The sequence below is a fragment of the Ictalurus furcatus genome, chromosome 5 (assembly GCF_023375685.1).
Source record: "Ictalurus furcatus strain D&B chromosome 5, Billie_1.0, whole genome shotgun sequence".
In the NCBI taxonomy this organism is placed as follows: Eukaryota; Metazoa; Chordata; class Actinopteri; order Siluriformes; family Ictaluridae; genus Ictalurus; species Ictalurus furcatus.
Genome location: NC_071259.1, coordinates 18835541 through 18863465, shown reverse-complemented (window position 1 = coordinate 18863465; position 27925 = coordinate 18835541). Strand labels below are relative to the sequence as shown.

Here is a 27925-nt window from a genome sequence, read left to right as displayed (position 1 = left end):
ACAGTGTACCCCTCAAAGATAGAACTCATATAAACGTAGAAAGATCTTTATTATTATTATTATTATTATTATTATTATTATTATTTACTATTTAGCTATGCAACACTGTACTGAAACACTGCATCAAATCTGGCTGATTGCACTGAGAATGCAAGCATCGGCTATCAAAATAATATAATTTTATTCCAGCTATTACAGTTATGGTGCATGTATTCACTTCTACTGCATCACTGAAATAAGACTTAATAAAATGCCAGTGCCTCTGTTATCTGTATGGGCCAAGGGTGACATGAATGCAACAGAAAGGATAGCAAAGTGTATTGCAAAATGCAAAAAGTTTTTTTAAAAATGCTGGCACAATTCTCTTCTTTTTTTCCTAAAAGGTTATTATGCTATGTCAACCCTTGAACTCGACATCCAACTACAGTTCCCAGAATTCAACTACAAACATGGCCACTAAGAACTACAACCCATTCTCACATTCACACTCACTGATTACTAAACACACGACTCAATCACAGTCACTGACACATCCACAGTATAAATAGTCTCTTGGTTCTAACATGCTTTGTGAAGTACACGCTCTCTGTGTCCTTTTGTGACCCACTACACAAGGGATACACTTAAGTTCTAAAATAAAACTAGTTCTTCTGGGCATTTAGGGGGAAGAACACTATTTATACGATGTATATTCATCAAATTTCAAACTAAACATCTAAATATTTTCATTCATTCATGCACACACATTATCACACTCATTCATACCTAGGGGTATGTTCAGCTACTGGCATCTTTCTGGGAGTTGGGAGGAAACTGCAGAACACATGCACACATGTGAAACAAACAAACACAGAACAAAGCCACACTGACACATGGAGAACAAGCACACTCCGTATGGACAGTAACTCGAGCTCAGGATCAGAAATATGTGAATATTTTACTACGCTAAGTTTGTTTAAATTGCTGTCTGACAGTTAAGGTTTATTCTATACACATACTATATATGCACTCCCACATTTAATTTATCTATATTTAGGGAGTGAATGGCATCTAAATTTCAACTGGTTTGATGCTTCTGCAGTTAATGTGTCAGAACAGATTTAGCCATGGGCTGTTGCATGCAATTTTATCCATTGACCTTTCCATATGGATAGTTCTTAATGGTTATTATCAAATATTGCTGCATATAATGGCAAGACAATAAATCGTAATAATCAGCTATGTTCCAGACCCACAGTAGTCTGGCCAAGCTTGTCAAAAGCTTTCTGAAGCTGGTCAGAAGCCAGATTTGGTGCATAGACTGCACTATAGTACAGACCTATGAGTAATATTAAAAATATATAATAATAATCCTTACCAGCACCCTGGTTACATAAGCAAGTGTAACCACATAAGCAAGTTTTAGTCACTCACCATCAGACCATACCAGAATTGTGTAATCCTGTAATTACTATGTTAACATTCATATGTACTACTGTCAAACAATATTTCTCAAACATCCATAAATGTTCATTAACATTTCAAACAGGAGTGTCAAACATACAAACAGGTGTGCTGGGATGAGCCAAATAATGGTTCTAATCCAGCCCACCAAACCAATTTACAATACGTTTTCTAAATCAAAATCATCTGATTGGAAGATCGTGAGTTCAAATCCAAGCACTGCCAACCTGCCATTGCTGAGCCCTTGAGCAAGGCCCTTAACCTTCAGCTGCTCAGTTGTATAAATGCGATAAATGTAAGTTGCCCTGGATAAAGGCGTCTGCCAAAATACCATAAATGTTAAAAAATTAAATTGCAAGTTTAGTAAAAAAGACCAGTCCCTCTTATACCACTAGGAAGCAAAATACAGTAATAAACTTTGCCTACTGACAAAATTTGCTAATGATATCATCCTTAATTAGCAAGTATAAAGGTTTGACATGTTAACCATGTTGCTTAGGGGTTTCACAGGACAAAATTTGTTTTGTAGGTGGCATATACTGTATGTTCAATACCTTTGTGCATTGGGAATGCACCTGTTAGACAAATGGAGAGCATTGAAAATCAGATATGGAGAATGATGTCCAGCCCACTTGACATTGGACTAAGTGTAATGTGGCATGTTATCTAAAATTAGTTTGACACCCCTGATTTAGAACATTTAAGACACTGAACATGCTTTTAAGACTGCACCCTCTAATATTTCCTCCAGTTGTAACTCAAAAACTCTTTCTAATTCACCATGCCTACTACTTGCAACAGTCTATTTCCATAACATATTTCCAAAATAAATATAGCCTACAGAACTGTCAGACACATTAGGGTCCTATTCTTATAAATTACAGCTCGTGGCAACAACCGCAAAGTTCACCTGCATAACAATCAGAGAGAAAGAAAATTTCAGCATGAAAACCTCTCATTTAAACACATGGATAAATCACTGACTAGTTGAACAAGGCAAATGTGTGCTGTTCAAGCAATTGATTTGCCACTACACTCTGCTTTCCTTACAGTCAGATAAGGTAAAAAAAAAAAACACAACAAAATCGATAGATTTGCTTGCATAAAAAACGCAAAGGAATAAAAACACAAGTAAAACAGTACAGCCTAAGTGTGTCGTTCTTTTTTATTTCAAACATCAAACGGACATCACTCCTCTGCTACGAATTACACAGAAGAGCAGCAAATGATTTCCCTGCTCACAGCCAACAGGAAAAACCGTCTTCTCTTCCCATCTGCTTTCAGAACTCGTCATAAAATACAGAGCTCCTTTCGTGACAGAGAACAAACTAAGGCGTGTAGTGAAGGAGATGATGACAGACACACATGCACAGCCACACAGCCCCCACACACAATTTTGTAAAATGAACAAAACAGATATTAAGTCAACATAATAACTAATTTGATTTATGTTTCAAAAAAGCTCTTCCAGAATATGGAACTATCATAATAAAATGACTTGTCTAAAACACTGTACTATTGTCAGAGAATGACAAACACTAAACAACACAGCTCAGTGTTATTTCACAAAATATAATTACATGTCATTTGAGGGCTCATCAAGGAGTTGCCTACATGTATTTGCATAATACATAGACTTGGATTACACAGCGAGGGCAAAAAAAAGCATTTCTAACAACGCCTGTGAGCACCGGACCTTAACACTTATTCTTTAGCACATGTAATGATACTGAAGGGAACATGGCCAGAAATGGAACATGTTCTGAAAGGAGCTTTTCCACCTGCTATTATGTCCCTCTTTGTGCAACGACTGTGGTGTTTCTGAGGATGAATAGTGTGTGTGTGTGTGTGTGTGTGTGTGTGTGTGTGTGTGTGAGAGAGAGAGAGAGAGAGAATGTTAGATTAAATTTTTTCCATCACATAAATCTTGTTGACAGACAGATTTTGCCTTTTGTATGCCTTTAAGCTTGTTCTGTAGAACTTATTTGGAGGAGGGGGAGAAGTTCAGGGAGGTGGGGGGTGGGGGGGGGCGAGCTGTAGTTGGCAACGTTCAATTTCTGTCTGTCTCACCTGATAAACACTTTGCAGTTTTTTTTACATTTATTTTTTTATTACATATTCTCTTATTCTTATTTGAACTCTTACCAGTTTTGGTACACTTGCACATTATGAATCGCCTTTACACCAGGAAATATAATATCCATCCATCCATCTTCTATACCGCTTACCTTGGACATATAATATAAAGCCAATCAGTCCTTTCCCATTATCATCAATTAAGCATGCAACTAAATATAATTAATTTCCTGTAGGGTTGCTTAAAAGAGAGTTTGTTTGTTTGTTTGTTTGTTTTTGGTGTTTGACAGATCATTCCCAAGAGACTCATTCATTTATTTATGTTTAAAAGTCTGCTTTGCTTTAAAGTGTGTTATTAATTCTAATTTAGTCATATCATTTATTTGAAGACTTGGCTTAGAATTCACAAAATCCTCACCAAAATTTTTATAGAGTCCAATCTATTTGATTTTCCTCTCCAAGTGCTGACATAGCAAATGATGAAGCGTGGCTTTCAGAAAATTATTGTAGAAACTCATGATGGTTAAAGAATACAGCATTCTGCCTACATGCTTGTAATAAATTTCACAAAACATATATTCAATATAAATCTATTTGCCAGGGTAGCATGGTATAGGGGCATCACAGTCTCAGGACCTGTGTGTGAAAATCCACGAACAAAATTGGACCTTAACAAATGTGGCATGGAAATCTAGGAGGCACAGCTTCCCACAGACTTTAACAGTTCACTGTGATTATAGGGATGGTGGTATGTTCTATGACACCTTTATCATGACCAGCCAAGCAGAATATTCTCATTTTAGCAATACCTCCCAACAAATTCAACAGCTACACTAAGCACATCAGACTAAAGTTGATGAGAAGAGACATTTATAATTCAAATTAGTTTTTCTGGCTGAATTTCAACCCATAGTTGCTAGTTGTCATCGAATAACTGAAGAGATAAACTACCCCATCCTAAGCAACATTCCTGTGAGCTCCCAATAGTGAACAGAAGCAAAAAGAATAAGGATGTGAGAGAAACCAAAAGAAGGAAAGAAACCATGACATTGCGATGGAGAAAAAAACAGGTAGTCCCTCCTTATCCAAGTACTCATTTTTTTCTGCCGAACATCAACAAGGGGGCCTGTTTGGACTCTGGGAGGAGAATGGCATGATTAGCATACCATAAAGCCTCTCTCTGTCCCAAGCTAATCTCCCTTTGTGTGCCGTGCTATCATGAGTATTCTTGACATTTCTACATATTATGCAAGGACTTGCTCCCCTTAATCATACTGCCACTGACAGGAGGTGTGTGTGTGTGTGTGTGTGTGAATGTGAGCAGGTTGTCTAAGGACAGGGTCTCATGTGTAGGTGATGGCCAGCTCTGGTCACATCCCTGCAAATTAACAACATCTCCAGGCCTGCTAGGATATTGTTAATATTCAGCATGTGAATATTAACATGGCCAGTAAGAGAGCACATGATCCATCTGGCCAAAGAAGGGAAAAGAAGAATTAAATAATCAGGCTTATGCATCAACCTAGCCACAATCTTGCAACCGATAATTAATTCATCATCAGATCAGTCGTAACATCCAAGCTCATTTTGATCTGCTCCTGTAGTGGTGAAACAAGTTTCCTTTTTTATGCATATCAGTGTCTATGTTTTACCTGCAAAGATTTTCTCAAATCCAGTTCCTACTGCAGATTCTGATAGACTGTTTATCCTAAACCAGACACTCTATAGACCAGTGGTCACCAACACTCTTCCTTGAGATCTACTATACCTTCCTGCAGGTTTCATCCCTAACCAAAATCTAACACACCTGTTTTAGTTGATCAAGAACTTCTTAAGGCAGTGGTTTCATGCTCAGGCAGGAAAGATTATGGTTGGAGATAAAGTCTTCAGGATGGTAGATCTCCAGGAACAGGGTTGGTTACTACTGCTGTAGACAATCATTTATTGACAAATGATTTCTATTCCAATTGAGCTGTCCCCTCTTTTTTCATAATCAGATATGTTCACATGCAGCCTATTAGTCTGTTAATAATCTGACTGACAGCTCAATCAGATAAAAAAAAAAAAAAAGGATCATGTATACACCACAACAGGGCTAGAGTCAACCAATTAACACCAATCCCAATGAAATTCCAGTGTATTCAAGCAGGGTGAGAAATCCCTTAAATAATCCATTAAACAGAAGAATAATAGGCATGTAAACCTTTCTGTTTGATTGCTTTCACTGTCAGAATCTGCATTTGCATTCTGAGCATGTGTGTTTGACTCACAATGCAGTCCTTGTGCAATAAAACTGTTGTTGACACAGAAATAATTTAGAATTCAACAACACAATCAGTGTGATTAAAAACCTAAATATGCTGACTGGTCTTGTTATGGTAAGGCTGGCAGTAAACCTTGCTTCCCACATGAACACATCTTTGAATTGGATTAGAAATGGAGATTTTATACAGAGCGTCTATATTTGCATGTAAAAATAGCCATTGTGTATGACTGGACCTCAAGACAGTACAGAGAGCTCCACGTATGCAATTAAATGTAATGGTGTTCGTTCTCATGTGAACACCTGTCTTCTACTAGCTAATTTTAGGATGCAACACCATGCTTCTAAAAACAAAATCAGTTTCTACACTGTTTGTCTATGTTAATGCATGGCAATCAATATTGTACCTGAGAATGCCAAATCAATGACTTGCTTATATAAACTGCAGGGCTCTTTTCAGCCTTGTGTGGGGGTGTTTCACTGTGCTACCAAATTGCAGACAGAGAGTCACTAACATGGTGCCTCAAGCACTCTGTAAATATAGCCTTAGAGCTCAAGCACTCTGTGGCTCTATCCATGGTAATGACACGCTGACAAAGCAAAACTCAGCCTGCTCAGGCCGATAGCTACGGTTTGCCCAGTCGTATGACCGAGTGTTTAATTGCCATAGCAACAGATAGCTGCTTCATTGCATGCTGCTTCGATCTCGGTCTCCCCAGAGCGCCAGGTCATGAATATTTCAAGAGTCCCTGCATGTCACAGTAAGGATAAGTTTCAGCTCAAGGAAAAATCACTCTGCATTCGAAAGTCATAATGGAGATGAGCTAAGCACAGAAAAAAATATATATATATTGTAATGGCCTGAGAGCCTGACACCCTGTGGTGAAAATCACTGAATTACCTCTTGCTCTTGTTATGGAACCAGGTGGTTGGGGATGGAGGGTCTGAACTTTAAAATAACCATGAAGCATATTTTTTTTATGTTGAGCAATAAATTGTTCAACTTGGGATTTCCACACTAATGTCATTTGACAAAAGAGGAAGAACCAGAAACACCTACACTTACCGTTGACAAGACTCTATAAATTAGACACGCCCTCAACCCTACATGCTGCACCTCCTTACCTTAGTAATCAGATTTTGCATGACATGTATTTGCATATTGAACATGACATTGAACAGACTGAGTGCTTTTAGAATTTTTTCCCTTTATTTTATTTTATCATGCAGTGACATTGACCTGTCGCACACATATTGAACGCTTCCATGCATAGTGACAGTTAATTTAAGGCTCTTTTTTTAATTTTAGGAAAAAATAAGATTCAAATCACTTTCTATATAAAATAATAATGAAATAATATTAATAATAAGTAACAAAAATATGAAAGTACAAAATTTTCTTTTTGCCAGACTCAACAAAAATTTTAAACATTTTTCTTAAAATGTTTTTGGGGAGGGGATGCAACAGTCCAAAATTATGTAAATTAGACATTGGAATAAAATTTGAAATATTTAATTCTGAAGACAAAAATGTTAGAAAATGTCTTTATTGGTCTTTTCTAAAAAAAAAAAAAAAAAACACAAAAATACTCTTCTCTCATGGATATCAAACAATTGCAAACACAACACAGCTTTATTGCCCCCCTCTGAATTCATATGAGAATAATATATTTGAAGTATATTCCCATTGATATTTAAAAAATTATTTTACTACACCTCGGTGATTGGAACAAGAAATTGTTCAACCATGACTTCTTGTTTCAAAGCGGTATAAATATGAGGTAAAACACAGGCCAAATTCCCTTAGTCAGTAATAACAATGGGTAAGGCCAAGGAATATAGCTGTGATGTGCGGATAAAGGTTGTTGAGCTTCACAAAATGGGAAGTGGCTATAAGAAAATGACCACATGTTGTTTGAAAGGGTTTCAAGAAAAATGCCTCTACTCTCATCCAAAAACAAACTCAAGCATCTTCAGTTTGCCAGACACTACTGGAACTTCAAATGGGATTGGGTTCTATGGTCAGATGAAACCAAAATAGAGCTTTTTGGCAATAAACACCAGAGGTGGTTTTGGAGCACACAGAGAGGTAGCCATATGGAAAAGTACCTCATGCCCACGGTTAAATATGGTGGTGGCTCTTTAATGTTTTGGGGCTGTTTTTCTGCCAGAGGACCCAGACATTTTGTTAGGATACATGGCATCATGGACTTTTATCAAATATCAACAGATATTAAATGAAAACCTGACTGCCTCTGCCAGAAAGTTTAAAATGGGCCATGGTTGGATCTTCCAGCAGGAAAATTATCCAAAACATACATAAAAAAAACACAAAAATGGTTTACTGACCACAAAATCAAGGTCCTGCCATGACCGTACCAGTCGCCTGACTTGAAACCCATAGAAAATCTGTAGGGTGAACTGAAGAGGAGAGTCCACCAGCAGGGACCTCAAAATTTGAAGGATCTGGAGAGATTCTTTATGGAGGAATGTCTCAGATCCCTTGGCATGTATTCTCCAACCTCATCATGCATTATAGGAGAAGACTCAGAGCTGTTATCTTGCCAAAGGGAGGTAGCACAAAGTATTGACTAAAAGGGTGCCAATAATTGTTGCACACCTATATTTAACAAAGATATATTTTTGATAAACTGTGTTTTGTTTGCAATTGTTTGATATCCATGAGAGCAGAGTATTTTTGTGAATTATTTTAACAAAAGATCAAAAGGTTAAACAATAAAGACAAATTTTCACAGCTTTCTTTGCTCATATTTACCAAGAGTGTCGATATTAGTGGAGGGAACAGTGTATATATATATATATATATATTTTTTGTATGTTCACAAATGATATTTTGTAACATTTTTGTCTTCAGCATTACATATTTTCATACACACACACACACACACACACACACACACACACATATGTAAAAATATGTAATGCTGAAGATAAAAATGTTAGTAAATATCATATTTAGATATTTTGACAGAATCAAAGTGTGAATTTTAAAGACGTTTTAAAAACAAATCTGCTCAGGAAAAGGGAAAAATGTTCAATCAATCAAGCAATGTTGACGAAAATCTTATTTTAGGTTTATGCATATTTCAGTATATTATATATACAGTACATGCGCATATACATTAAATGTTATAATTGGTATAGATACCCCCTAAGCAAATATACCCTAAGTTTTACAAGAATGCATGCTTAAATAGATGTTAATCAAGTTTTTGTGAAACTGGTACAGTGAAATTCATGAGAGTCCTGACAGGATTTGCTGTTTTAGGCATATTATGTCTGAGTTCAAGCTGCAGCCTCCATAGTTCACTTTCCTTTTGAACGGGACAAGATTTCCAATTAAACTTCTGTCACTCTGCACATGACAGTGTCTACAGGCCCACGATGGAATCATGTAGATTAAGTGAAATTCAGGACAGCATGGCAGTAAAAGTACACTGATTTTCTTCTGTTTCTCATTCCAAGTAAGCATGTCTGAGCTTTACCTAGTAGTAAAAATGTGGTTCGTGTTTAAAATTATTTACTTTAAACTTACTGTACCTAAAGTGTGATTCACTGGTGCAATATTTTACGGCGGCATCTGCAATTCAATGTTTATCGACAATTCTGAGTATGATGCAAGTCAATTTGTTAAAGTTAATATAAATACAAGCTGGCAAATATTTCGAGAAAATAATTACAAAGTGGTTAGTAAATTGGTAAGTATCCTTTCTTCCCTGGACGGTTTCTCAAAAATCTGATGGCCAGAAACCGGTTAATTATGTCATTTAGTATCAGCTTCAGTATATAAAAAAAAATCAATGTAAAAGCAGAACATGCTGATACTAGTTTATAAAGTCATAATTTTAGGCTAACATTAATTTTTTGCCTTATTTATGTTGATTGTTCCTTAATTATATCTCAATGTTAAAATAAACAGTAATAAATGGTTATCACACATTTGTATGCAGTAAAATAGGCTATTTGACATTTAGAGTAAATGTAGAGTAAAAGAGTTTGTTTTCTTACATGTGCAACAAAATATACAAACCCTATTAATGAAAAAAAAAAACCCACTTAAAGTTCATTGAGTGTAGCATTTTTATGCGATACCATGACTAAATTAATTGAGGAGCTGAACAGAAAGCAAATTATGCTGGACACAATTTAAACTGAGATTAAGTAGTGTGTGTGTGTGTGTGTGTGTGTGTGTGTGTGTGTGTGTGTGTGTGTGTCTCTTGTTGAGGACCAAATGGCCCCACAAGAATAGGAATATCTGACAGTCTGATATTTTTTTCTGGTTCCCTGGTTCTCAATCTAGTCTGTTTTAGAATTCCGAATCTTCCATGAACCTCTACATAACATGTCATTTGAAGGCCAGTAATGCATACTAGCCCTTGTTTTGAATTTGTTAACATGCATTTGTGTTTTAGTCAAAATGCAAATATAAGTGGGGCAGCTATAGGGGAAATATGTGCCTCCTAAATCAAACCACAGGTTTATATTAAAGTTTTCAGTTTAATACATAATTTTTTCTATAATAGATCATTTACAGTGGTATGTATAGCGGATGCTAAGCGTAATAATAAAGTGATATAAATTGGTTGTTATTTATCAAAGACTTGTCTGACAGACATTTCACAACATTAAATGTTACTGGTTAAAAAAATATTGTTCATATTGTTCCTTAATAAATATAAAATTGTAATCAATGGCAAATTGTATGTGGTACTGTATTGTAATGGTAATGTACTTCAGGGCAGTAACATTAACTCTTCATGGTGGCGCATCACACCAACCTGGGGTTGATTATTTTGCAATAACAGCGCACTTTCTTCTCTTCTCATATCACTGAGACACTGACTGAACATAGACCCACTCAATACTGCTAATACATGCCCCCTAGCTACAGAGAGGCATAGAGTAAAAAACAAACAAACAAACAAAATAAAAACAGACTTTGAAAAGGAAATAGAGGTCTAAAATGTGGTTTTGCTTCACATCAAAAAAATCAAAATCTGTGTTGAGGCTGGACCATATTATATCATTTTGTTAGGTGAATTTCAGCCATTTCTGGGATTTGTAATGCATTGAGAGAGGAACATCAGGCCAGTGATGGAGAGAGAGAGAGAGCACCACAGGAGAATATTGTAAAGTCTCATCCCATGCTTTTTCTCTTTATCCAATTTGTAAGGCCAAACACAAAAAGCACTAGGGACAGCGTAATGCAGTCATAAGAGCCCCCACCACATAAAGCATGCATGGCATAAAGAATTGAGGGGAGACAAAAGAGTGAATGCCTTCCTGTAGATAATGATGTGCTGCTGCTGAATATTTCAGTGTGAGGGTTGTTAAATGCCTTTTCGTGGGAGACATATTGTGTGCAGAAGCTAGAAAGGGGCTGCGAACATTTTCTGATAAACTTACATATTAGCCTTAACACTGAAAATATTGTAACAGTGACACTGGGGTCTGAGATGGACCCATGCAGAAGTAATAAATGAATCAACATAAGGAATATCAGGAAGTTTAAAGTTTTAGTTTTATAACACAAGAATTTTAGACAATATTTATCCGACGCACACACATATCCTCCAACACACGTAAATCTCCGAAACTCTATTTGCATAACTTTAAGCAAAAGTTTCATCACAAAGCACAATTAACCACAATGTTATAACGCTGAACATACTGTCATACAATAAACACCACTCCACTCACCACAGTGAAACTCATAATTGTGCTCTCCGACTCATGAACAAATTTATCATTTGAATTGATTTTGGCACCTAGCTGGTGGAATGAAGTCATTGGCAGTCTTCAAACAATGTCTAAAGACCTACCTATTCCTGAAGTACTTAAATTAGCACTTTAATAAAATGAATGTTGTCTGTGCTTTTATTAATATATTACCTCTCCAACAGAGTATTTACACTGATGGTATTCTAAGCCCGTGACCTAGTGAACCAGTATCAGGTTGTATTTATTGATAGAGACTTCAAAGCAGTTCTGTAATTTGCACTGGATAAAGGCATCTTCCAAGTGCCATAAATGATTTATTTTTTAAAAATCAGTAGAACTGGTTCAGAAGACCATGTTAATCGAACTTTGTGTGGTTTGGTTGGGTTCAAGAATTCAAGCGCCTGTGCCAAAATTGGGCCTAAATTGGACATTGTGGCTTAGTAGTCAGCATGATTGAATCGCACCTCCAGGCTTGGAGGTTCGAGTCCTGCCTCTGCCCTGTGTGCATGTACTTTGCATTTTCTCCCCATGCTTCTGGGGTTTTCTCTGGGTACTCTGCTTTCCTCCCCAGTCAAAATAGGTGTTATAAGGTGACTGGCATGTCCAAATTGTACATACTGTGTGAACGTGTGTGGGATTGTACCCTGCAATGAGGTGTCCCCCACCTTGTGCCCAGAGTCCCCTGGGATAGGCTCCAGGCTCCCCACGACCCCATGGATAAGTACAGATAATGGATGGATGTGCCTAAATTCATGCCATTCTCACTGGCTTGGCTTCATTTCATTTCATTATGCTATTTATTTGCATCCCAGTCCACCTGGTGACTTCAAGCCCTTACTAGCAAAATCAAAATGAGCTACATCAAACTGATCATGCATACAGGTGGAATACACAAATGTTGTGATAAACGCACAGAACGCCATTGATTTCGATCATGTTTGACTAAATTAACTGAACCTGATATAATAAAATCTAACAACATTTCTTAGTGGCCTGACTGAACAGAAAACATGGACACCAGGAATAACCAAACATCCATCTTACATTATTATTTGGGATAACATCAGGTTTTGTCACAGTATTCAGATCTGGGGACAACTCAGTAACAAACTTCAAATCTGCCTTCAAGTGCCTTCCTGTCACCTCCTCTGTTTTTCTACCTTGTTAAAGAATGTTTTTTGCATGGTATTGGAAAGTATATGGCAGGTGTAGATAAGAACAGGAAAACCTTATCCAATTTATGGAGATGATGGTTACATAGCTGAATTATATGGATTTGCCACAAGTTTCCAGGCTAGGAAAGATTTGCCTGCCAAGCTCAGAGACAAGATCCTGATGAGACTGTTCTCAGTCTCACCAGTACACATTTATAGATGTTTCTGTTAAATTCTTTGTGTTAAATTTACTTTCACTTGATTTCACTAGAATCCAGTTGGTAGTTAGTGCCTGTGAGTTTGATGAATTATAATGTTTAAAGGCAAACTTTCATTATGTGTAAATAGTTTGCTTTTCCCAGAGATGCATTTCGGTGAATTGAGACTTTTGACTTCTGGCAGTATTTTAAGAAAATGTGCTTTGGCACAAAACAAAACAACAACAACAATAAAAAGGATCTTTTTTGGAGAAAAAAAAAAAATCACTTCCCCTGTGCTGAAGAACTAAATGGCAGACATAGTTTTTTTTTGTGAGCACAATTCTCAGAGATATTTATCATCTCTTGTGGCATGATGCTACCTGTTTGCACCTTTCTCATGTTTTCTGTTGGTCAGATGAAAGCACTTCTCACATTTTCACTCACATCTGACCTTTAAAAAAAAAACGCAGGCAAGAACATGCTAGCTCATCCCGGTGGCATCATCAAGGTTAAAAAATTGCAAAGAGATTGCAGAAAGCTTGAAGCAATCATGTGGATATGAAAGAGATACTGAGGCAGAGAGAATGAGAGAGAGAGGGAAAGTTATTGAGAGGATGAGAGAAGGCTTGTTAGTTGGAGAGTGGGAAACAAAGAAATAGACATAGTGAAAGAAAAGTGACAGTGAGTGAAAATGAAAGAGTGTGAGAAAGAAAGGAAGTATAACACTATGATCACACTAGCAAGCAGGCAGCCATGTATTTTCTATGTATGTGCACAACACAGAACCATGATTTCAGCAACAGTGCCAATCAACAAAGTGCCAACATAAAAAGCGATTTTTGAACTCAATTCTTTGCAAGTTGGGTATGAGGCAATTACTGTTTGAGGAACAAAAATGAAATAAAAATGTTTAACCATACTTTCATCTCATCCTGTCATAAATGATCCTGAATTAAATGTCCATATTGATATTGCAAAGAAGAATAAAGCTTAGAAGGGAGTAGCAGAGGTTGCAGGTTAGTGCATCTAGTAAGAGTACAGCCAGTACAGTTAGCTCACTTTGCCAATGAAGTATCTCTCCAAGAATCTCTCCAGTAATCTCTCTGATTATTATCTCAACTTTTTTTAAACACTGAACAATACAATATTGTCACATCTGCAACCAAGGCTCTCACCCCAGCAGAGGTCATATTTGCCAGGGCATTGATAGTTTATCATATACTAATTTTATTACATACTTATTATGCACTATATGGCCAAAAGTATATGGCTTGTTGAACATCCTAATGCAAAACCATGGGCATTAATATTGAGCCTTCAGTCTCCCAGGAAGACTTTCCACTAGATTTTGGAAAGAGACTGTTGGGATTTGTGCCCATTTATGCAAAAGGTGTTCAGTGGGGTTGAGGTCAAGTTCTGCCACACCAACCTTGCCAAACCATGTTTTTGTAGACCACACTTAGCACACCAAAGCATTGTCATGCTGAAACATATTTGGGTTCACTAGTTCCAGTAAAGGGAAATCTTAGTGTTAAAGCATACTAAGACATGCTAGACAATTGTGTACTTCTAACTTTCTGGGAACAATGTGGGGAATGCCCACATATGGGTGTGATCATCAGGTGTCCAAATATGTTTGGCTATAAAGTATATGTGCTACATAAACCTATACCAGACTGTCTAGAATTGTGAAGTCTTCCCCTCGCTATTGTTTTCATGATCTTTGATCTCTGCTCATTATTTCTTGATTCTGTATTTTGGTTTCACCCCCTTGGATTTGCCAAATGATCAGTTTATTTTGGATTACCTGGTTAACTGACTTGTGGAAAGCTTTCTAGATTTGAACACTGTCGTGCTGTTCTTTAAATTGAAGCTTGCTCCATGTCTCTGTCACAGATAGACAAGATTATAGAAAGGGCGAATCAGAGGAGCAACATTTCTGGTGGCCTTTGGTAAGATCATAATTCTACATATATATTATAGGCATATAGCCTAATAACTATAAAGCTATTCTTACACAGACACAGGTTCTACAACAAGCAATTATAAAAATGTCAAAGCCATCATACTGCATTCAAGATATAAAATATAAGCGTATAAGGTTACAGTATGCAGCAGAAGTTGCATAATATGTATGGCACAATTTTTTTTTTTTTTTTTTGATGAATTGCAATTATGTGTATACACATAGCTCTTATCCCACACAAATTGCTCATAATGATTACAGATGTCATCCGGTAATATTATTTTACAGACCATCTGAATAATATGCAAAACAAAAAGAGTGAGACTCCTGCAGGGTTCAGAGTAGGTGGGTATAAAGGGGTGAAGAGAAGGAAGTGAGCAAAAGAGAGGACACCTGAGTGAAGTAGTGATAGAGACACAGTCTAAGAGAGTGAAAGCACTGGTATATTATGAGCACCAGAGTGTGGAGAGGTGCTGAAAGCAGGAAGCCATGTTAATTCACTTCCTGTAGGAAGATGGGGATGGAGAACGAGTGGAGCTGTGCAACACAGCCACGCTGTAATACCCGCTGTAATCCCCAGCTTTACATGCTGTAATTCTGCAGGGGCACCTGGAGCACACACACATGCCTGTACCACTAAAGCTTTCTGCACATATCTACACTTTAAAAGATTTATGAACGTGTGTGGACAAATCATATATTCATTAGCTAGCCCAACTGGCAAGTGGAAGCTCCAGTATGCTTGGCCAGTCCCATGTTTTAGCGGCCCAGAATCCTAATTGACTACTTAAAAAATGTAATAATGTATAGTGAGCTATACAGATGCTCACAGTGTCTCGAAATAAAGTAGGGATCTCCTCTGGCCACAGAGTTGAAGATTCATAACTCCAAAGAGATTTCCTGCCTGTGGGTAGAATAAAATTTATGGCTTGAGGACTAAAATCCTTCATAAGATGCTTGACCTAAAGGAAGCTAAAGATGTTTATCACTGCAGGTCACAAAAACAAGCATGCAGTATATTTCAAAAAAGCAATATACCGTATATATACTGAGCTAATCAGAAAATAGTTCCAAAAGTTTCATATCATAGTTTAAAAATATGCGCCACACTTGAATATAATATATTTTAATAAGTTCATGGTCTTCTTGGTAGACCAAGTACAGTGGCTTAGTGGGTAGCACTGTTGCCTTGCACCTCTGGGGTTCGAATCGTGCCTCTGTCCTTTGTGCGTGGAGTTTGCACGTTCTCTTCAAGGATGGACAAATCATAAATTCATTAGTTAGCCCAACTGGCAAGTGTAAGCTCCAGTGTGCTTGTCATGTTTAAATTGCCCAGAATCCTAACTTTCAAAATATATTAATGTATAGCGAGCTAGTTTTCTAATTAAACGAATTAATACAAATTAAGAGAAATTAACATGTATATGATCTTGTTTGACCCTGGACAATAATTGTTGGCAAAAGCTTCTGTTATGAGATGTGGGGTTCTGTGCTGGTGTCACATATAACATGAGTAAGTGTAAATGACATTTTTATTTTACTTAATTTTGTCAGTGTTTCCACAGACTGGCATGTTCCTGATTCACCTCTGCCCACTAATCTGCCAAATAAATACCATTTTGCTGTCAGCCAGACCTGTGTTGTGCAGCAGGTGCAGCTGAGTTGCACCACCATGAAACACATTACATTTAAATGTATACCAAATTAAAAGTTCTGCTTTGTAAAAGTCAATAAGAACCCCCCCCCCCCCCCCATAGCATTTGATTATCTGTAGTTATAAGACGTTTTGTACCAAATATAAGGATTGTTGGCATTCATAGTATTTGAAAGTATTATTGAGAATTCATAAAATGTAAAATACCTTTGATTTATCAACAGGATTTCAAGAAAGCTATGATACTGTTCTAAAATGTTACAGCACTAGAGTGTAGAAGGCAAAATGGGGCGCTGTTTGAGATACCAGGGCAGACAACTGGCAATAAACACTCTACACTCATAAAAAGGAAACTGATGCACTGTGTGTGTGTGTGTGTGTGTGTGTGTGTGTGTGTGTGTGTGTGTGTTTATACTGCCTCCAGATGCCATGTACTGTTTAACTCCACTACTCTCTCTTGCTCTCAAACAGATCTATGGAACAACACCATAAATAAATAATACAGATGCTCGGTGTACTGCATCTCGAAATAAAGTAGGGATCTCCTCTGACCACACAGCTGAAGATTCATAACACCAAAGAGATTTCCTGCCCATGGGTAGATTAAAATTTATAGCTTGAGGACTAAAATCCTTTAAAGGATGCTTGACCTAAAGGGAGCTGAAGATGTTAATAAGTGCAGGTCACAAGCACAAGCATGCAGTATATGTCAAAAAAGCAATATGCTGTATATTTATAGAGGTTAATCTGAACAAAGTTCTTACAGTTTCATGTCATACTGTAGTTTAAAAAGATGCAACAAACATGAATATAATATATTATATTTAGTTCTTGGTCTTTGTGGTTGATCTGCAAACAAATTGATCATATGACCACCTCTGACCAGATATATCATAACATGAATGTAGTGTGGTACCAGTGTATCAAACACAGTATAATAACTGTGATGTGCTATTACTGGCCATTTAATTAGACACACCTACTTGCTTTAAGTGCGCAGGACTCTTGTTAAATGAGTATTGACTCTGGGGAGAAAAAAGCAAACTTGATAATAAGATGGTCCTGAGCTGCTGTAAGCCCTGCAATATTCAGTGCTTTGTCAGGGGTATCAGGTCACAGCTGGCTGAAAATTTGTGCATATACCATATATGCTAAGTAAAGATCATCAGATTTCCACAGTAGATAAAAGTAGATATTAAACAAATGAATTATATGAAATAAAAAAACATGATATATGGGTTCTCTTTATCTACTTTAGGACTGTGAAAATCTGATTATGTTTTATGTCATATTTATGCGGAAACATAGAAAATTCTAAAGAGTTCACAAACTTTCAAGCACCACTGTATGTTTCAGGCATAAAAAAGGAGCTGGGAGCCAATCAGGGGAGGGTTACAGTAAAACCTAAGAAAAAATATCCACTTAAATTCAATGTCAGCATCGCATGTGACTGAGACACTCTTCTGTTTTCAGCAAACTCATCTCTGCACTTACATCTCACACACAAGTGTCTGAGCAGTGCTTTTGTCTGCTGTTAGGTCTGAGATCTGAATATCATTGTGCACAGTTTTGTTATTAACTCCTCACTGCATGCATGTGTGACAGGTTAAAATGTTGATTAAGGGCTGTCAACATAGAATACATTAAGAAGAATCTCATAATTATTAAAATGTTAATTAAGAGCTGTCAACATAGACTACATGAAGAAGAAACTCATGATTGATGCAAATTAATTAAGTGAAGATATCTTTTAAAATGTTGTTGATTAAAAATGGTTCATAAAATGTTTAAAGGGATAAAATTGTCTATATTCAAAGCATTGGAAGAATTTAAAGATCATCTCCACTGTTTCTTGTGGATCTGTGATCTATTAGTCAAGCTAATGGATGTTGGTGATTGATTAGTTGTGCCTGATGATACACTAGGGGGAGCTCTCCGGGGTTTTCCTCAGTCTGCATAAAGTTTACTGTGGGGAAACATCGCTGGAGTTTTTCTGTTCTTAATATCCTTCCGCTTTTCAGGGCACAACACATGTAACTCTACTCAACAAAAATGAGTAAAATATATCATGTCGTAGATTTGGTATTGGCCTGCTGTCTCCCTGCCTATTCTCTCTAATGTCTATTCAATCATATCCAACTATCAACAATATTACAATAACATCTGTGTCACAAGTAGGGTAGATAATGTCTGTCTGACAAAAAGGTAAATTGAGAAGAGACTGCACCCGAGTATGAGAAGCCCAGGACATTTAACACATCAGCGATCTACTGGGAGTTGTCCAGGTGAATTGTGCAAAGAGAGAAAGCCTCCGAAGCAGGACAAATCAAACAAGTCTCTCTTTCTGTCCCTGTGGGCAAAGGCGGCTCTTCTAGAAGAACACCTGAATCTACCTAATGGAATGGAAAATTGGGGGGAAATAGAGAAATGTACCCACGGGGATATCCTTTCCAGCCTGCAGTTTTCACATAGTTAATATGAAATTTCCTACAACCTTCACTCGGTCAGCACACAAGCCATTACCATTCAGGACTTATTCAGCGAAATGCCCAGCTGATAAAATGCTATTTTAAATATCTGCAGAACAACTGCTGCGTCTTAACTAACCACAGCTCATCTTAAGGTCAATTGCTCCAGCTGCCCAACCACTGCCCAGGCATTACTGAAGAAAAAAATCATGTGAAAACCCCAGCTAGAAACATGCATGATGGTAATAAAACAGAGGAATAATGGGTGAGTGAGGAAATCAGCCTCTAAGCTATTCACATTGAGATGACATTGAGATTAAATTGATGTTTTGCTTAAACTTAGCATTTTTGCAAGTGACTAGGCATACATCTCAAAGCAATAAATGTTTTTTTTTTTTTTTTAATGAAGGTGTCAACAGGAGTGACATTAGACACAACACCTCCTCCACTTTAAGGGCACATGTTACATAGCGGATAACATGAACACATGCAACAATATAAAAGACAAATGAACACATGCAATAATCCTTAACAGGGCAATAGGCATGAGACACGAGCTCTCACCAAAAACATGTCATCAGATCTTTAACTCAAAACAAATTAAAGCATCTGTTTACCATAGTCCCCAATAGGGCTGCACAATATCCATCCATTCATCCTTCCATTTTCCATACCGCTTATCCTACACAGGGTCATGGGGGAGCCTGGAGCATACCCCAGGGAACTCGGGGCACAAGACAGGGAACACCCTGGACAGGGTCCCAACTAGGGATGCACCGAAATGAAAATTCTTGGCCGAAGCCGAATATAATGAAAAACTTGGCCGAAAGCCGAATACCGAACACTTTTTTTCGTGTTTTTCCCAATTATTTTGCCTTTTTTTTTTATTTGTCTGCCTGCCCTTAAATAAATACTTCTTTACCTGCTTCCGTATTCTACTCTCTTACATCTCGCGACGTGACAGAAACATGCTCCGGAACAGAAACGAAACAAACGCACGTGTCCACATCTCGTGCATGCGCGCGCCCCCTCATCGAGGTCGTGACATTCGCGCGTCTCACTCTGGTTGCTAGGCTATTTGGTCGCGTCATCAAACACGTCATTGTACGGTCAAATTTATTCGGCCTTTCCACTTACTTGGCCGAACACCGAAAATGATTTTTTTGCTATTTTCGGGCCGAATAATTTCGGTTGCCGAACATTCGGTGCATCCCTAGTGCCAACCCATCACAGGGCACAATCGCACACACATTCACACACTATGGACAATTTGGAAATACCAATCAGCCTACAACACATGTCTTTGGACTGGGGGAGGAAACCAGAGTACCTTCGAGGAAACCCCCAAAGCACAGGAAGAACATAGAAACTTGAGACAAACATGCTAACCACTAAGCCACCGTGCCCCCCAGCTGCACAATATATTGAATGTAAGCAATTGTCCCGATATTGGCCTTTTTAATAATTATATTACAGATGTCTGTAATGTGCCTTTTTTAAAAATATTTTTTTAACCACAGTCATGCTTCTTCTTTGACATACGACTCTGCCAGCACATTTTTTGATCTACTGCTCATGCAGCTTTACAGGGCAACCTTCTGGCCTTAGAGGGCAGGGAACACGACTTATATAAACATCACAGCACAGTGTCATTCTGACTGATGGGACAAAAATAATGTCATCCTTCCCACTCAGAGATCAGAGCCAATTTTGCTCTGCCGGACTTCTAGCCGTGTGTGGCAGTGGTTTCATATGGTTTCAAACTTGCAATTTCTTAATGTGTAGCAATTTTTATTGTGCTTTGTGAAAACTCTGAACAAACTCAGAGGTTAGACTGGGTATTTTAATGCAAATTTAGTGAATTCATTTTGGTTCTATTAATGCAGACAAGGAGGCACAGTAGTGCAGCAGGTAGTATTGTGACTCCCAGCTCCAGGGTCCCTGGTTCAATTCTGAGCTCAGAAATCCCACCTCCCAAAAACATGCCAGCAGGTGGATTGGCTATGCTAAATTGCCCCTAGGTGTACATAAATGTGTGAATGTCTGTGTGCATGGTCTCTTGCAATGAACTGGTGTCACATTCAGGGTGCATTTCCCCCCCAACTCCCAGTGTTCCCGGGATATCTACCCTGAAGCAATTTGAATCCACCGTGACCCTGACTAGAATAAAGAAGTTATTGAATATGAATGAAAGAAATAATGAATAATGTAGGCCAACTTGTGGTCCACCAGTTTGTTTTAATATATATTGCACAGAGTAGCACAATCACATCACAATATTCATGTTCCATTTCTATCACTACCACTTGGTATTCTGCATAGTTCTCAAGCAGTGGTGATATGAAGGAAGTGCTGTCGCACGTATTTGATCCCTTCAAAAGCAATTATCGTCCCTCATTAAGAAATCTTGCTTAATGTAATTACTTTGTAGTTAAAATATTCATTTCATCCTCTGGATGTGTGGTACGGTTCTAGTTTTGTTAGAGAACAATTATCTTTAATGAGATCAGACAATTTAATCTGTGCACAGTGGCATTCAATACTCTAGTGTATTAAGAGGCTGTGAACTCAAAAGAAGGATGAGGTTCTATGGCCAATGACAAGGCGAGAATCAATAACATGGCCCTCCTTCATGACCAACTGCTGACCCTCGCTTTTATAATCGTATACAAGCCTCGTCCGATTCCTTTTCTCTGTCTGTTGGTTTATGATGCTCATGCGTGGAGCGCTGTATTATACAAGATGTCATTTTATTAAATTAAAAACACAGTCTAGTGGATTTGCAGCACAAACCGTATAATCAATTGTAAAAATGCACTCAGAACAATTAACTGCTTTATGTAGTTTATACTAGCTATTCTTACAAAAGCTGCAGTGAAATCAGAAGGCAAATATTGAAAACAACGCTATGACAGGACTGCTATGCAGAGGAATCATTATGCAATGAACTTTCTTAACTAGTCTGAGCATTGGTGACTCATTCGCCTTCATCACTGCTTCTTCCATGTCTAAGCCATCAGGATTAAATTATAGTTGGAGATCCAGATCAGACTGCCAATTTATTTCAAAAGACGACATACAGAAGGAGTACTATATGAAAGCTACCACTGCAGTAAAGGGACTTCAGGCAATAGTAATTTCACCAGTGATTTGACCCATAGCAGCAAAACGACAGGGTAGAAAATTCTCATGACACCATCCAGCATAACATATAAAATCAGTAAAACTGAAAAAGTAGTGATAAAGTGGTCAAATTGGGTAGATTTTTATGGCAAGGCATGCTTTTCAGTGACATTTTATTTCTAATCCACCAAAGTGCTGGAGGCTTCCAGTCTTCAATGTTGTCACCCTGATCTTAATGAGTGCTGCTAAATTTAGCCCGTGAACAGTCTCAGTTTGGCCTTGCAGGCAACTTTGACAGTGACATGCACTTTATATAGCGTAGTTCTGTCATGTTACTGGCTGTTGGTTCTTCAATCAAACTAGATTGGGAATGTGCTTTAAACAACATTGTTTTACTTAATGAGGGCTCAAACGCATAATATCCAATAGGCTTTGTGGTTGTGAAAGGGGAAAAAAACAAGAACTAGCACAGTTCCCCTTTTATAAGCAATATACTGCTTGTCCCTGAGAGCTGATCTGTGGTGAATGATGGATCCGTAATCCCCAGGGAAAACACAGACAGATGAGTGCTGACATTCACCCAAGCAACTACACTGAAATATGACTAAAGCAATTAAAGGGAAAACAGCAGATTGAATGCATTAATTATTTTACAAATCACTTAGGGGACTAGTTTTGCATTATGGTTGCCTGAACTGCCACCTGACTTCTCCATACACAAGACAAATAAACAACAAAACAAGGTAATCTAGATAAATCTAGATAAATAACCTGCACCTGCACTATGGCCCTAATTACACTGCTGTGATCATCAATTAAGAATATTTGTTCATTGAAACTAACAAAGCGGCAGCATCTTGCTTCAACAAGAGAGATAATATGAGAGCTGTAACTGAGACAAAATTGATCAATTTGTTTATACAGCTCTTACCCTGCTGACTCCACGGCCACGGTCCTCTCCATAGTTTGTCCCCAGGATTTCAAAGAAGATGTTGGGGTTCGTTCCATTATCGCTGAATTCCAGCAAATTTGTCAGACCACTCACTCCACTCTGAAAAAGTAAATACAATGCTGTTGATGTATTTATACTATGTATTCTATTCATTATACATATTACTTTATTTGGTAAATAGCACACTTATATAGCGCTTTTATCCAAAGCGCTTTACACTGTGTCTCATTCACCCATTCACACTCCAATGGTAGCAGAGCTGCCATGCAAGCCGCTAACTTGCCATCGGGAGCAACTTGGGGTTCAGTGTCTTGCCCAAGGACACTTCGGCATGTGGAGTCATGCGGGCCGGGAATCGAACCACCAACCCTACGATTAATGGACTACCGCTCTACCACCTGAGCCACAGCCGCCCCAGCTATTTGGTAATACTTCACAATTAGGATATATTAATAAACATTACTTAATATAGTAGGAAGCATTACTAAAAAGATAACCAATAAGTCTATTAACCATTAATTAATGATAACAATTTTGCTTAATTTTTAAGTATTAGTAAGGATGCATTAAGTGAGGAATAACACATGCTGTGGGAACACACATTCCCTCACCAGCCTATCTTTTGTCTCTCTGTTGAGTTTAATATGACAAAATATGCTGCATAAAAAAAAACCTGATGACTTGTGCACATTAATATAAACCCATTGTTTATGTTACAGCCAGAACTCCTGTCACAGCTGCTGTTATAGACCATTAATCAACATCTTCTGATTTGAGAATTTATCCTCACTGTGGTATAATCAACATTATTATTATTATTATTATTATTATTATTATTATTATTATTATTAAACCATTAAAATGAAACTATTAACTAATTAACTAACCATTGACTAATCATAATAATGATAATTAATATATAATTTTCAATTTATTAAGCAATTCTAAATTTTAATTAAGATGACAGATATTTACTGTAAGTACGAGGAATTAGGCATTGCTTAACCGAAGTCTATGACACAATGGATATAAAAAGTCTACACACCCCTGTTAAAATGGCAGTCTTTTGTGAGGTTGAATGAATGAAACCAAGATAAATCATGACAGACCTTTTCCCACCCTCACTGTGAAATTACAATGTATAAAAATTAAGTAAAAGCAATCAGAAACATTTTAGTGAAAAATACACTGACAATAACCTAGTCACATCTTGACTTGGCAATATTTTCCAACTCTTCCTTGTAAGGTAATTGTAAGGGCATCTCCAGTGCACAGCCCACTTCAGGTCTGGGCTCTGGCTAGGTCAAGTGATCACATTTTGGTTAAGCCATTCCTTTATTGATTTGGATGTATGCTTTGGGTCACTGTCATACTGAAACATGAAATTCCTTTCCAACTTCAGCTTACTAGCAGACTGGTATTTGTAGCTATTCATGTTTCCCTCCATCTTGATAAAAGCCCCAGTTCTGGCTGAAGAAAATCAGCCCTAAATCATGATGCTGCCACTACTATGTTTCACCAAGGGTATGGTGTTCCTTGGGTGATGCTTTTTTTTTGCACCAAACATACCTTTTGGAATTATGGAATTATTATAACTTTTGGAATTGGTCTCATCAGACAATAACACATGGTTTGGGGTGATATAGTTGAGCTTGGATGTTTTTTGTGAGAAAGGGCTTCTAGCCACTGTACCTTATAGCCCAGACATGTGAAGAATCTGAGAGATTGTTGTCATATACAGAGAGTAATCGGTACTTGTCAGATATTCCTGCAGCTCCTTTAATGTTGCTGTAGGTCTCTTGGCAGCCTCCTTGGTAAGTTTTTGTTTTGGCATTTTATACTTTTTGGAGGGCTGTTCTTGGTAATGTCACTGTGGTGCTCCATTTTCTCCATTTGTTGATGACGACCTTCATGGTTTTTCCATGGTACAACTAATGTTTTGGAAATTCTTTTATACCTCTTTCCTGATCGATACCTTTCAACAAGTGAGATACTGTGCATGCTTTGTAAGCTCTTTGCAGACTATGGATTCAGCAGTCAGATGAAAGCAAGAAGACGTGAAGAAAATCCTACAGAAACAGCTGGGTCTTTTTGGGGTTAATCAGACTAATTTCGTTGATCACATCCCCAATTATAAGAGTGCACACTTATGCAACCTGGTTATTGTAACTTTAAAAAAAAAAAAAATTCCCTAAAACTGATTTCTGATTGTTTTACACTTAATTGTGAATAAATTTTCACTTACATACACATTCAATACGTTGTAATTTCACAATGAGGGTGAAAAAAGTTCTGACATGATTTATCTTGGCTTCATTTTTTATATTCATTGTAGAGTTATAACTACAGTATTATGTTTCCCTTACTGTATAGTGTCATGGTTATGCCGAAATCAGCACTGGACTACATCAGCCCTAGCACATCACATGACCCTGGCACATGTCTCACACCTGTTTTGTGTTACCCATGATCAGCACCTCTATTTAAGTTCTAGCTTCTGTGTGTTTCTATGTCAAGCTTCTGTTGCTGTCATCTTCATATGTCGTCATATGTTTCACAGCCCCAGTTATTGTTTTTCTGTTCTCTGGTCTAGTTCTAATTCCTGTTTTCACGGTTTTGATTTGTTACTGCACGTCTCTTTAATAAAGGCTGCAATTGCATCTGCTGCCTCCTGCATTACGTGACATATAGTCACTCCTGCTTATGTTTCAATACGTGCTTTGGATTGTCTATTCATTGTTTATGAATTTGTTATGTTTATTTATATAAATAGAATTTAAATTCTGTACAGTATGCTTTATCTCTGATTCATGTTTCTCATGTTTTATTTATCATTTACTTTGTTTAATTAATTTTGGTCTCATTTTGTCCCATCTCTGTTATTTCCAATTTCACTCATGGATTTTGAAAAGTGACTCTTAGTTTGAGAAAAGCACTACATAAATACATTTACATTTATTCATTTAGCAGATGCTTTTATCCAAAGCGACTTACAAATGAGAAAATACAAGCAAAGCGATAAATCAAGCGGAGAACAATACAAGTAGTGCTACCATGCAAGATTTATAATTGAGTTCTAGAGAAGCCCTTTATCCTGCACTTTATAATTGCTTAAGAATGTTTTAAGTATTAAAAAACCAAAATGTATTTCACAAAGGTAACTTGACTAGCCATTACTCAATTACCATAATAATAATAGTGCTTTGAGCATTACTAATAGTTACTATTAGTATTACTAATAATAGTGTCTAAGCAGTACTCCATCATACGCAAGCCTTAATTATTACTTTGTGTCACTTATTGTAAAGTGTAAAACACACTGTGCATACCTTTATTAACCCTTCATGAAATTCATGAAAGTGTTTATTAAGTATTCCTTAATTATTATCTAATTACACTATCTAAAATTAAAATCTTAAATTATTCTAATTGCACTATAAGAGCCCCTCACATTTTTATTTATTTATTTTTTTTTTTTTTTTACAGAAGCTTTTCAAATTCAGTGTAATTTTGGATAATGTTCATTATGCACTGAAGAATAAACTTTTCCGTTTGGATTTTGATTGCTTTGTCTATTTATGCCTAACTGTGTCTTTGTATAATGGCAAGGTTCAAAATCAATTGAACATTGGGGTACACAATAAATGTTAACCTTAACTATAAATGATAAATATTATCATTTTTGAAATAATTTAAAACACTGATTATTAATCAATCTCATACATTTATGAAGTGTTGTCAAATGGACATATGTTCAGCTGTACAATATGAGACACAAATAAATGCAATGATTCAGTAACGATTATTAATTGCCCCGATTAATTATGAATTATTAACAAAGGGTTACAATTTACAATAAGGAACAATTTGTAATTAATGAATTATTTAAAGTTTAAAGGTTTATATAAATGGTAATTGCTGTAGTGTCTGATAGTTTTTGATACTCAACATACCCCAAAATCTGCTTACATTCACAAAAGGGTATGTTTGCTACAAATGATCAATCACAGACTAGTTATTTCTGTGTGATGTCTAGGGGGGAAACGATACACTTCTAAAGTAAAAACATATCTTATTGAAATAATCTGGATGCAGCATAGTTTGCTCAAAAGACACATTTCTAAGGTGTTGTGATCCTCACAACATTCTTTTCCTTTTATTGTTGACACAATGTTCAGATGTTTGTTTCCCTGTCAGACTGATAAAAAAAAGGAAAGGAACTGTGTGCACACAACAATACGGATACCAGTGAAATTGTAACTTGCACGATTCTTATAATTGTGGTCATATAAATGTATAATACACTTCAGACTGTCTATGAGCAATGCATTTGAAGTTGAAACTGGGGAGCTGTAACAGAAATAAATAATGTAGATTGTCTTTGAAGGACTGGTTTAGGAAACAATGCCTGCAGTAACAAACGTTCAGGATTTCCTACTGTTGTGAAAAACACAACTTAATTTTATGGCCAAGAATGGCCTTCCATTTACAGTTCACAATCCAATTTAACTGGTAATAATGCATGCAGGATAACCACACTGGCAGTGGTAGCTAGCATTTTACAAGTCAAACATGTCAACAAAGAGAATAATAACATTAAAAGAGGCAACCAACTCACATATTTGTGTCAAACAAACCTCTTATTTTTGGCAAAATGTTCACAAAATAGCCTTTGCGCTTTGCTCTTTTATTCATAAAATATCCATAACACACAGAATCCAATTCAGCTAGACCTGGCACTACTGAGAAGGGAGCTAAAGACTCTCAAGCAGTGAGAGCTACAACTTACTGTGAGCTAACAATCACAAATAGCGAGCTATGTGAGAAACTCCATCCGAGGCAGACGTGGAAAAATTAATTAACATTAAATTAATTAAAATAAAG

At 37.0% G+C, this 27925-nt stretch overlaps 1 protein-coding gene across 2 annotated transcripts in view; it reads right to left on the bottom strand.

Annotated features, from left to right (window-relative positions):
• grid2 (glutamate receptor, ionotropic, delta 2) overlaps positions 1-27925 on the bottom strand; it is a 517533-nt gene that overhangs the window by 135508 nt on the left and 354100 nt on the right. For both annotated transcript variants that reach the window (XM_053625025.1, XM_053625026.1), the window contains one exon: positions 23021-23140. In XM_053625025.1, the coding sequence (XP_053481000.1) occupies positions 23021-23140 (120 nt within the window). The remainder of the gene's footprint in view (positions 1-23020; positions 23141-27925) is intronic.